The sequence below is a fragment of the Acyrthosiphon pisum genome, chromosome X (assembly GCF_005508785.2).
Source record: "Acyrthosiphon pisum isolate AL4f chromosome X, pea_aphid_22Mar2018_4r6ur, whole genome shotgun sequence".
In the NCBI taxonomy this organism is placed as follows: Eukaryota; Metazoa; Arthropoda; class Insecta; order Hemiptera; family Aphididae; genus Acyrthosiphon; species Acyrthosiphon pisum.
Genome location: NC_042493.1, coordinates 27530000 through 27543927, shown reverse-complemented (window position 1 = coordinate 27543927; position 13928 = coordinate 27530000). Strand labels below are relative to the sequence as shown.

The 13928-nt window shown below is 30.3% G+C and overlaps 1 protein-coding gene across 2 annotated transcripts in view; it reads left to right on the top strand.

Annotated features, from left to right (window-relative positions):
- Nucleotides 1-10758, top strand: part of LOC100163919 (domeless 2) — a 103036-nt gene extending 92278 nt beyond the window's left edge. Inside the window, exons 19-23 of one of the 2 annotated variants that reach the window (XM_029485176.1) lie at nt 3303-3384; nt 3508-3583; nt 4459-4743; nt 7564-8187; nt 10181-10758. In XM_029485176.1, the coding sequence (XP_029341036.1) occupies nt 3303-3384; nt 3508-3583; nt 4459-4743; nt 7564-8187; nt 10181-10672 (1559 nt within the window). In that variant the 3' untranslated portion in view covers nt 10673-10758. Of the gene's footprint in view, nt 1-3302; nt 3385-3507; nt 3584-4458; nt 4744-7563; nt 8221-10180 lie in introns of both variants that reach the window. The other variant, XM_029485178.1, reaches the window with a different exon arrangement.
- The last annotated feature ends 3170 nt before the right edge of the window (nt 10759-13928 follow it).

Sequence of the window (13928 nt, the reverse complement as noted above, 5' to 3'; positions counted from 1 at the left end):
ACAAAATAATTTTTCAAATTAAAATTTGATAAATTTTGTCAAAATTTGATCTTTAAATGCTTATAAAAAAAAATTGTGCCTATGTATTTTTAATATTTTCCAACTGATATTGTAACAATATATCAGGAGCTTTGTATTAAATTTATACACTTTTTGGCCCAACAGATAAAACTTTATTGATATTTATAGAAAAAAAAACCTAAAAAAATTGAAAACTTACAATGTCCGTAAACAGCTCAAAAAGAGTCAAATTATTTTAAAAATTTTATCGTATATATAAAATGCTAATATAAACATTCAGTGAAATTTTCAAGTTTCTACAGTCACTCGTTTTTTAATTACAACAAAATAAGAAAATCGTTACGTAAGAAATCGAGTGAATATCAAATGTTGTAAAAATATGAATTTCAAACGCCCATAAAAATTTAATTTGACTTTCTTATAGATATTTTTTGTTTGATAAAGGTAGATAATCATATAAGGAATCTTGTATTACATTTTCATATCTTAGATTTAAAAAGACAATTTTTTATGAATTTCTAACTCGAAATAATTTGCAAATTTTCGTGATTTTTCCATATTTTGTCATTTTTTGAACTTTAAATGCTTATAATAAAAAACTGTGACTAACGATTTTTAATATTTTTCATCTGCCTTTGAAACAATTTACTAAGAGCCGGTGGCATTTTTTTAGGTAATAAGTATTATTATATACCAATTTTATGATTGGGTGATAAATTATAAATTTTTATATCTAAAAATAGGTGCACATCGTTGCGCGGGATGAACCAAAAAGCTATTCTGGTCGTTGTGTTGACTTTTATTTTATTTATATAATATAGGAGGTACGTGATGCGCTAATAAAAAAGTTTTATATTGTTTTAATTTCGTGAACCGCCCGTGAAAAGAAAGGGTCTGTAGGGTGGGCCATCCACAGCATGATTCCGCAGGGTATCACTTCGGTGTATTGTTGTAAATTGTAATAGTACCAACTCCGGCTACTCAGTTTTGTACGATAATATAATATTAACCGGGGATAAGATTGCAAAACCACTGACTTTTTTCCCGGCTTTTAAAACAGTTTGATAGCAGGCAGCAGACATTTGTACTAAAAATGTATAATCATGAAATGTCACTGTGTTATATTACAAATAATTATAGTAATGTAATAATTTAAAGCTACTCGTGAATATAATTTACGCATTACGCTATTATATTATATCATAGAGAAAATATTTAGCTTATTAAATATTAAATTGATAAAAATAATGATATTGTACGTACGAACAATAAAACATAGGTAATTAAGTGCATATGGTCTTGGTATTCTTGTGTCATGCGTTTGCACATTTAGTTTTGATTAAGTACATAGTTTCATAGTTTTAATTGTAAGAAGTATTGGCATACAAAACATTATGTTTATGCTTCAATGTTCAACTTCAGTATCTTGTTCGATGGGAAAGTGAATCTGGTTGGTGGAATTGGGAGGTAAAATGCTTAGTAGTATTCAAAAGCGTCGGGAAAAACAAAACAAAAATTAAGGGGATTCGATACCGTGATTTTGTTTAACACACGCGCGACATGGTATTTTAGACTTGTTTTTTGCCAAATATTCCAATTGATCTATTGAAGAGATAAGATTTCTGAAAACATATTTGAATTTGTCGTCAAGTCTACTTGAAATCGACTTTCCCACATTTTTAATTTTTTGATTTTAACTTCTCCAAAAATTGAAATAGCAGAATTTTTAAGTACTCTTTTGAATATGACATTTTTAAGAATTTGGGGATAAAATCAAAAATATGGGAAAGTCGATTTCAAGTAGACTTGAGGACAAATTCAAATCTGTTTTCAGAATTCTTATCGCTTCATTAGATAAATTGATATGTTTGGCAAAAAACACGTCTAAAATACTATGCACCCGTATGTTAGACAAAAACAGAAAGCCACGGTATCGAATCCCCTTAAGGAAAAACGAGAATTTTTACCCAAAATCAATTTTGGTTTTTAGTGTTATTCTAAAACAAATGACCGTATATACATGAAAGTTTAACTGAATGTTTATATTAGCATTTTCTATGCACCACAAATACAGTCACAACATTTTTTTTTTATAAAAATTTAATGTTCTGACAAAATACGTAAAAATCACGAAAATATGTAAATTATTTTGAATTAGAAATTCTGAACTCATAAAATTTTTTATTTGAAAATGTAATACAAGATTCTTCATAAGTTTTTCTACCTTTACCATCAACTAAAAAAGGTGGGAAAGTGGGTGTCGCTCTGCTATATTGTAGGTTACCTATAAGTGGGCCACTGTAATAGATTATGATATTATGATAATATTCATAGTTTTAATTTCATAAGTCCATCCTAGTCTTCGATCATCTGGAGACTCTAATTCGTAAGTCCCCAATCATCTAAACAGTTTTTACAATAACGAATTTTGAATGGCCCTAGAAATTATATTATGATTTATCTATTTGCTGCATTAATATTATAATATAGTACCCTATTATACGTAGAGTAAGTAATGCTATAGAGTCGACATTATACTTTTTACGTTCGATATAAATATTAATACAACGAATTCCGTGTAGGTAAACTATTATACTATATTACAACGCGTGTGTATAACTTCACTCGACGGGGCAAAACTCACCAAAATTTACATTTTTAGAATTCAGGAGATTATAAATAAATTCGATATTAGACTGCACGATAAACAAAATTGTAAAATAAACAAATAATGAACAACCGAGAACAACAACATGCTCTTCGAGCGTGCAATATATAATATAATGTACGCATAATACGATTGATCATAAATACAATATAATCAATGGTAATGCTCATCCTTGGTAAAAAATTTAAACGAAATATATTTGCTATAAACTTAGAAAGTTGTAGTTTCTTGACTAAGAAATCAAATAGTACAAAATATTATGTTGGTCTTTTTATTATTAAAATAAATATATTTGAAAAGTCAAAATAATACTTTTTTTCAAATATCTACTAAGCTCTTACTTTTTGTTGGATCGTCTCCAAAGCCGTAGGTAGTGGTCAGATTTTATGGTCGAGATGTTATATTATTTTGGATTACTAATATGATTGAATAGTAATAAAAAAAAAATAATAACTTGGTGCTTGTTCAAACCACCAATACACTGCGATAAGCACTGATCATTGTAAAGCGTATATTGCGTAGACCTATAATATTATTGTATCGTATCTCGACCAATTGTTTTTTCTCTATATTGTTTTTCTGTATAACTTAGTTATTGTTGTTTTTTCTTTAGGTCTTCCTCTAGCACTACATTTAGTAATATGGTCATGTTTGTTCATAGTTTTGTCCACTGTTTCCACGTACTGGGGTAACAGGTAAATTTCACATTTAAAAAAGATACATATATTAATATGTATCTTTTCAAAATATATTGTTTTCAATATCGTTACATATTATTAATATTATTATAATGTTTATTTGTTTTTTTTTTTCACTAGACTCTGGAGAAAATACAAAATTATGCACAACGTAGAAGTGGTTCTACCACCCACGTTGAACATAAATTTTAAATTTGTAAGTACTTGTCTATAGTATTATTTGCAGCAATACTTTTGCTAACCTAACCTCTATCTAAAAAATATTCATTTTTTTGCTCCTGTTATACCTGACTATAAAATATATTATACATCATATTCACTCTAAATAATTGGTACAGAATCATTTTAAACTGCTTAAATTCGTAAGGTAGAAAATAATAAAATTATGCACTTGGATGCGGTTAACTGGGTCAATTCAAATGTATATATTATGTTTATTTACCATCAGTATTAGAACGGTTTAAGAAGTATACCACAAAATTCATATTTCTGGCTTGTCAAATGTATTTTACCCGGCAAGATTTCGATAGCAATAATGGTTATGGTAGTATATGTAATAATTATAATATTATACGGGGTCCCAGAAAATTACTGCCTTTGAAAGCTTTTCACGGCATATCGCAACCACAAGCCATACAATAAGGGCAGTATACTTTATTATTATAGTTGTACCAAAGCAAAGTAATATTTAAACAACGACAGCGATATAATTACCGTCGTTTTGCTTTCGTTGTTATGCATTTCGTAAAAACACTTTCGTTCATACTACCCTCGTCTATTGACAGGCATCGTATAAACTTACAGCGGTGATTTATCTAATACAGGGGTCTTCAACCCGCGGTCCGCCCTGCAGTGTTTATTTGAGACCCGTGCCCACATTTCAAGCATAGCATGCATTTTTTAATCATTTAATACATGTTTTTTGTGATGAATGCCTATATAGAGGTTAAGACCCTTGTTCAAATACTTACGCCCATCAGTTTTTGAACCCTTCTTGGCCCGTTTTACGAAAGTTTCTCGTTGTTTATCAGTTTGTCGTTATAATTTTATATTAATCGTGCCAATCAACAGGACCATTACAACAACTTTGGTGAAAACGTATTGGAACCGGGTCAACAATATTACGTAGAGGACGGTCACATAATATACGAAAACGCGCCGGCCGACGTTGACGCCACCACCATCACGTTCCACAACGGAAATTCAAACGCGTCGTCCGGGTCCAACCGCCGCCAAAACAGTAGCGCCAATGCCAGTAGTTCCGAGCGTCTGCCGTCGTCCCGGTGGAGTCCCGCGACTGCATCGACGACCATTACGGTGGCCGACGACGATGATTCGTCGTCCAGCAAACATCAAGTGATTATATTGTTATTGTTAGATATTACTGGGATTTGTTATTGATAAAGCCGACGAAAAAAAATCCGTTGAATGGGCTTGCACTTATGAATTGATAATTGGGCAAAATATGCTCTAAAAACAAGCGCTTTAAAATTGAAGCAAGACAGATGATTTCTTTTTTTCTTAAATAAAATTAAAAAATGTTAATCAACGAATTATGAAAAATATTTTTATAACATTAGTACAGCTTTTGTTTATTAAGCACATGACAACGTAATTTTTTTTTTAAATTTAAATTATTAAAATATATAATAATCAGGGTTTATCAGAATGATTGAAACGAATATGCCCTGTGCTAAACAAAGTTCAATCGAACCTAATTCCTTCTACAAAAACACAAAAAAAATTCATTAAATCTACAATTATAATAAGAGATCCATATTTCCAACGAAAATTGGCAAATATTATTGCTTATTATAATATTATAAGGGTGTGGGATGATTGGTGGTCATAATTCATATACAGGCTTTGTAAGTTGTAACTTGTACCAAAAGGTCGTTCGTTTTAGCTTGCATAATACTTGATAATCAACGCATTTCAAATATTGCTTAAGGGGGCTGGAGTGTGATTCATTTTCGGTCGAAAACATAGCTCACTACTTCAATCACTACGCCCAATATAATGTTCTGATATACATTTTGAAAGCAGATTTGAATTCGTCACTAAATTATCTATCCTTTGACAATTTCATTTTTCTGATTTTTATCTTTTTTTACTAAGTCATTTACTAACAAAAAGAGTAAAAATAGATGATATTCATAATTAAAATTTAAATACTTTGATAAAGAATTTGAAAAATGTACGACAGTCAAAGCATAGTAAATTTTGAGGAGAATTCAAATCTGTTTAAAAATTTAAATCTGTACTTCCTACTGAGCGTAGTGATTGAAGTCACTGGCAGTATTTTTTAAAAAAAAATGTGTAATTTTATAAAGTAATATGTGGTGACATGTGCATGCGCGTACGTAAAATTACAGACGTATTATAATGCCCCTATATAACGTGATCGGTACTACGACTTACACACACTAAAATATGTTCATTTACTTTCAACACATTCACAAGACTCATATGAACTAAAATATAAAATGCCTTAATACCTTATACGTCATATAAGTAACATAAAAAAATATGATTTGGATACGTACGATCGTTACTATTACTATTTCATGATTCATGTTGTTGAATTACTTTTTGACAGTTTGACTTAACTATAATTGCGGATTTTTTTATCTCATAATTATTCGTATCAAATAACTAGAAGGTATCTGCAGGTAAACAACGTTTGCTATTAATGAGAACTGTTAAATTAATCCTTCTCAATGCATAGGTTTTTTGTTGATCATATTGGGTTAACCCCAAGCTTAGGTCAAATGTTACTGGAAAAAAAATTCAAAATCCTCACTGTCCAAATAGACAAATTAAGGAAAATCCAGGATTACACATAAATGCCCCTCAAATTATTAACTCGTAATCAGTGGATGTGAAAAATTCATCGTATCTATAGATGTAAATTTTCACGACTCACCCGTATTCTACATTTATGCCAGGCGTATTCATGACTTTATTCTTACAAAAATAGAAATTTTTAAAATAAAACTAATTTTGGTCTTTTATGAATATAAATTATAATTATAAATATAAAATTTTACGAGTTTCCCTATAAAAAAACAATATGTGTGAATTGCAATGATTGAAAAATATTATTTATAATCTGATATATGACAAATTTAATGTGTGTATAAAATAATAGAATCTGAATTGGATCCGTTGATAAAATATCCAACCATATCGGGATTTCACAGTATACCTAAATTCGACATTTTTTTTTGTTTATATAAGTAGGAACACATTATACACTTGCATATTATATTGTTATCTTAAAAAATTGTTAAATACAATTGTTAGGTTTGACGAATGACGCTTTTGTCGAATTCGACGAGCACTGGTGTGTTATAACCTTCTGTGTTGATGCTATAATATTATTTCATTAGTTAACTCGACTTAGGACATTATTGATGGAAGTTTTTTGTGTACTAGATTTAGCTTACTATGTGTTCCCTAGAGAATAAATGGTCAATTATATACCTAAAATAACCTACTAAAGAATTTCCAGAAAAAAAAAATCATACCTATATCCTTTTGTTGTATTTATATAATATAATATATTATTCAATTATTGTATTAATACTATGAGCGGTACGATTAATGCACCTAAGTATAGGTTTTAGTGTTTTACAACGATATGTTTTTGTTTTCGTGTGTATGTCGTCACTTTAGAGAAATTTGTACTTTGGGTCATTAAATATTATATATAATAAACTACCCTTAGAAATAGAGTTAGTTGACGCACAGTGTTCGCTCAGAATCGTTTATCGTATACATCATCGAATTAAAATTTAACAAATATATTACCTACTGAATGACGAGGGAAAGTTGTTTTCATAATATATTATAATTATCACTAACTTTCACGGAATATGGTTGTGTGATAAAACATTATACTCGATTATGTTTTTTGAACCATTAATTAAAATTGTTATAATTTATTATTAAATAGTTTGTGGTAAAACTGAAGAGTTAAGATGAATTTTATGCTCGATAATAATTGTACATAACATAATGTAATTACTAATTATTCTCTCACTGTTAATAGTGAGAACGGGGAGCTTTGGCTTAAGGTTTTTATACTATTTTAGGTGGAAGAAGTAGTGAAAACGCATTGGATATTCATAAAAAAAAATGTTCATTAACTCCTTGTTTGGTTACTTTTTACAGCTCATAATGCCATCGTCATTACCAAAAACGAAGAGTGAGAGTCTAAGCGACGGAAACAGCGTGAAAAGCCACGAAGATGAAGTGCTCGAAGTAGTTCCACCCACCGAACCAGTCTTACCGTTCTTTTCGTTGCCCCCCACGCCAACGATAACAACAGCCGCAACGACTGGCAATACGATGGTGGAACTGCGCGGCAGCATCATCCGCAGCGGTAATGGTTACCAGAGCACCAGTAATGGATACCAAAGCAGCGGTAATAACGGATACCAGAGCGCCGGTGGTAATGGCTACCAGAGCACCAGTGGTAACGGATACCAGAGCACCGGTAATAACGGATACCAGAGCAGTGGTAATGGTTACCAAACCAACGGTAACGGTTACCAGAGCAGCAACATCTGTCAGAGCGTCGCGAAAAACCGATTCGTCGGCGACAGTCGCGGTGACGGTGTTGTTGCCCCTGCGGCGGTCATTAGTTGTTTCGTGGGCGACCAGCGGCAGTCAAACGACAAAAATCTCCGGCGGTGTGGCGGTGGTAACCCATCGCCAGCTGCAGACGTTGCGAGGGAATTTTTATTTCCCGCCGCAGAAACTGTCACTGACGAAACCCGCTCACACCACGAACAGGCGAGTGAATAATTTTCGCTAAGACTTTGGAAGGTATAGCTTATAAGTTATAATATTTTGATTGCAATATTACCCCTCTCCCTCCCGCCCACTACAACCCGGTGTGTACCAATTGAGTCCCAACACTGAACAAGGAAAAAATAATACACCAATTGAGTCTGGTATAAAAGAAAGATGTAGGTACCAATAGTAAATTTTTTATTTCGTATGTATTATATTGTGCATTTTCATAGTTCTAGTTGAAATAAAAATACACTGAAAATACACTATAATTTAGTGGCTAGTGCCGACTCTAACCAAATTAAATTGTATCATAAACATAACTAAAGAAAACGAAATTAGAGGGAAAATTCAGGCATGCAGACAAACGAAACAAAAAGAGATTTTAATACAAAGTACAAAGTACAAAATTTTACATATTATATTTAGCAAATTTATTGAATATTTCAAAATGAACGAAAAAAAATTTTTAATCACATCAGTACAGTACTTATTGACTTTTTCTTATACACAGTTCTAAAAATGGACAATTTTTTTTCAAATATGTACCTAAAGAAAACCCAGGTACTCAATTAGATTGAAAAGGTTTTATTGGAACTCAATTCGTATGCACCCCTTCCTCTCACCACTACCATTTCCACAGTAAGCGCTCGAATAGGATCGTGTGTGGGAATATGCTGTGACTTCAAGTTAATCTCAGAAATGATAATAGAAATTTAATAAGACCAAATCGATGCTATATCTCAATATCTGGAGATTGTTCAACACAATTCTTGAAAATTTCAGATATACATAATATTATTTTATAATACCCACAATATTTATATAATATTTTACAAATTCCTGGACTAGAATAGTGTTGCCTGTTCACTGTTGATAATAATTGATGTTGCATGTTATGTAATAATATTATGTAAATGTACCTACTACTAATTACTACTAAAATAACAACATAAATCCTAGCATATCGCCTTTCATTGTGAACCATTAGTTATGTTGATTGATGTGGTAGGTTCCTATTACTATTCTAAAATTCACAGAGATGTTAAAGTTTGGTTATCAAAATGTTGACGACAACATGTTTGTTTTATTCACAAAAAATTCATATTTACTAGCTCACGGTTCACCCCCATTTCTATATTTGATTATTCCAATATCCGATTACGTAGGTCAAAAACCAATAATATAGATTATTAGAAGGGATGATTATACAATATTAGTGTAGGTACTTTTTTTTATAAAACCAATAATATGATGTCATATTTATAACACCGTTGGTTATTTACTTTTATAACCGTGAAACAAGGCAATCGTTTTTTAAACAAAATGATTGATCAATATTTCCCTAACCGTGATTTGTCTGAATAGTGTACCTTACAGTTTACCCACATTTACAGGTAATGTCAAACTGACAAACTACCTTTTTTATCAGAAATGTTGTTTTACAAATTATTAATTGAAATTGGAAAACTGTATATTATCAACACTGCTGTGTACTACTTTGTTCTAATATTAACTATAAATCGACTAGTAAAAATTCGATGCTATGTTTAACACGCATACAGGTTCGACGTCCTATTATAAATGTCATCGTCTCATTGCGCTCATTGTTTTAATCCTTTATAATGATTATGGTGAAAGTATAATTATTTATGCGTAGAGGATAGCCGGGTAATAAACACGACCATCGACCATACGAGGAGGACTTATTATTATAATATTATTATATATTACATTATATCGTTCAAGTTGTACATTAGAAACACGGGGGATTAGTTAGGTAGTAGGTACCTACGTCACGAGTCTTCGTATATTCTTCGAGGATTTTTATTCGTTAAAATACATATATAATCAACCATCCATTTTATTTTGTACGAGGGTAGTGGTGAAGTGGGTGGGCAATTTAGCAGCACACCGTCCTATTCGATTTGCTTGTATTATATATCTCATGAGTTAATAATTTAATAAGTTAATAATTTTGAATTATTAACAGGAAAGTGAACTGCTACCTTATCGTATCGACGATCGTATCGAACAACAATCGCAACGACTGCCGCAAAAAAATCGACACGATGGCTATTGTGGTAAACAAATGATGATCGCAGCGGCCGCAGTTTCTGGTGTTCCCAACGATCTTGGACCAGTCAACGGCGGCAGGGAAACCACACCAAGCCAACAACAACAGCTACCGCTACCGCCGCTACCATCTACACCGCCATACCATCAACAACAACCAAAACGGCTGCAATCGCCGCCACCGCCGCCGCCACCCCCGTCACCGGCACAACAACTGCCGTCGACGACGACGCTTCTCGCTTCGAGCACGGCGTACGTCATGTTGGACATGGTGACCGCAGCGGCCGAGAAAAAACGGCTCCTGCACATGGGCGGCGGCCGAATAGACTTTGGCAAACCCGTCGTCGTCATCCAACAACCGGCTGTGTCGGTTGACGCCGGTCGCGGTACTTCCTCTGCTCACATATGAACTAAGTTGCTGTAGTCGCGCCCTATTTATAATAATTATGTTTTATGTCCAATAAAAATGAATGAACACTTTTTCCGGTTAGTTAGTTATAGTTAATTATAATACCAAATTAAGTGTAAAAATCCGATTGTTTAAAAAACAAACTTGTCATTGTAAACAATTACAATTTTAGAGTTCAGGAGATTATAAATAATAAATTCCAACATCGAAATGACCACATAGTATTATAATAATAATATTATAATATACGATACCAACTCCTCTCTGATGTACATATTATATTATTATTATTTTTTATAAAAATATAAAGCCACCGCTCTAAGTGTATAAAATAATATTATTATTTAATATAGTTAATTATAATAATTATAGGTTGGTGAATAAATAAACAATTAGATATGCACGCCTAACACACATAATTATGTGAAAAATGCTCAATCATTTTTAAAATTGTAGTGTACGTTAGTAAGTAGGTAGTAAACAGCTGTCTATCAATATATAATATTATGTTTGACAAATGCCCGCGCGTTCGATTAGTGTGATTGTATAATAGCAATCGGTTAGAATAAAAATGTTGAATATATATCATGACGAAATTAATTTTGAAACACGTCCGAATTGATTGAACAGTGTCAGTGTTTTTTTTAAATTTATTTTTTAAATGTATTTTAATTAATAACTTAACGTCACTGATCAAAGCACTAATATACAATTTAATCATAGTTGTAGTTGTTATAATATACGGTTATAAATACTTAATAACTTTCAAAAGAAATAGTGGTGTATACGCACACACATATATATATACTGTATATGAGTGTGTATGTGCCAATATAATAATTATCACCTACCTTTGTTCATATGGACAAGTAAATCATTTGTTACGTATAAAAATTGGTATTTGGTGGAGGGTCTCAAATTTTTGTTGTACATTAAGTTAAATAGCGCTCAATTAATTGTGTTCAGTCAGCGGTATTAGTACTATAGTAGTAGTATACACAAGCACTAATTATATGAATTTAAATTATACGGGGTTTTTTTTTATTGTGAGATTTTATATAAGTCTGTTGTCAACGACGGCTTTTGTTGGTCCAATCGTTTTTGACGAAAAGTGAGAGAAACGTATCAGTGTTTGTTACACATATAGGTACATACATAATTACACATATACACATACATAAAATGTGTTACTTTAAAAGATTATCTTTTGAGTTTCGTACTTTGAATAATTTGTTTTTATTTATATCTTTTAAAACTTATCTATTGTAATTTGTATTTCTTTAAATGTTTATTGTTTTATAATAACATTATATTTTATTTTTATATTTATTTTATTTTATTTCTAGGTATAAATTATATATAAATTATATATTTTTTTTTATTATTATTATTTGAAATAATTAGAATAGTATTTTGTTTTGTTTATACTTTATTATTTTATTATATTATACTTGTATAATATACATGTAATATTGTCATGGTGCCATAAACATTATTATTGAAATTATGAAATTAAATTATATTGTCTATTTTTTTTTTTTATGATTGTTAACATAACATGCTTCACTAATTGAGTCAATAACCTATAATTTAATTTAAACATAAATTCTTAATGCAATGGTAAAAACTATAGCTAGGAATGAACATTTTACAATAATTTATATTTAATTAGTATAATAGTTTAAAAATAATATTGTTATACTTCTGGTCTCGAAAATAATCTTAAATGTAGTCAACGGGTTCTTTTTTCTAAGTGATTCTTCCAAAAGGGACAGTTTAAGATGTATCTGGGATATATGTATTTTAAACCCCATGCAGTGTTATATTAGGTTATGTACTTATTGAAGGAAGTTTGTTACATGAATCAAATATTGGGTTTTATCATTGTTTTTTTTATTTATACTTGAACGAAGTTTGAATGGCCAATTATTTCTCTAGTCGTGATTATATATTTCGTTTTGCACAATATATGAGAAAATGAATGTAATTAGGTTAAGTTTATCAAAAAAAAAAAAAATGTATCAGTAAAGTTGTCAAAGTTGGAAAATGTTGACTAAGTTCTTTCTACGGTGATAATTTATATTATGTTATATGGAAATGTTATTAACTTCATCAATCATAAACAAGTGTCAACTGTCGCATGACTTGTAGTAGGGCATTAGGGCTTTTATGATATGGGATAATGCGAGTATTATGTGTTATTGTTGGATATGTAATTTATATTGTCACTTTTGAGAAAAGGGTAACATAGGTAAGAAATGTTAACAGTGAGCCTTAGCATCATTCAATTTTCAATAAAACGGTAATTGGACAGTATTTTACTTGAGAAATTTCATCATGGAGGGAATTGTAGAGGAATTTGAGCATGTTACCAGTTATTTTTCACTTTACTAGACATTTTTTCATACTTCATTACTCATATCTTAGGCCTTATTATTGTTATTATTATTATTATTATTATTATCATTATTATTATTATTATTATTATTATATTTGTTTATTAATGAGATGTAAGTTGGTGTTATAATGTTTGAATATATTATTATTAGCCATATTGATGTTTATAACCCAATTTTAAGTATTAAAAGTGTTAAATTTATGTTTGTTGACACGTATATAGGTAATAAGAAATAATCTTAAAACCTTTAAATGCATTACTGTACTTTTTGTCACAAGTAAAAAATAATAAACAAACATTACTGTTATTTTGTATTATTCATTGTTTTTGATAGCATAAATTAGTGAAATTTGGAATCATTTTTTTTTTTATTGGTAATACCTAATAAGTTATTATCATCTTTAATATTTTTGTGAATGAACATGTTTCAATAAAATTATACGTTATTAATTAATAACAACTAATTACATCTTTTTTTCTGTCCAACTACAACTTATAATACTAATATATTTAACAATACCTATATTGCAGATATTAACAAGGATATTAATCTAAATATAAAGTGAACTAATTGCTGTAAGGATGCTATAAAATATAATATAGGTACCTATAAGACCTAACCTATAGAATAATCAGAATAACAAAGTAACTTCATTGGTAATAGAATTATCAAACGAACTCAAATTGAGTGTACGCGTGGAAACAAGATATCTCAAGATATCCCATATCTTCAAATTAATAATTAACAAATTGATGTTTTATAACATAAGTATCTCCCTATTCATAATTCATATTTTTCCTGGTTAGGTTATATTTGTATACTTATATTATAATTAGTACGACTTGTATGATGACTAT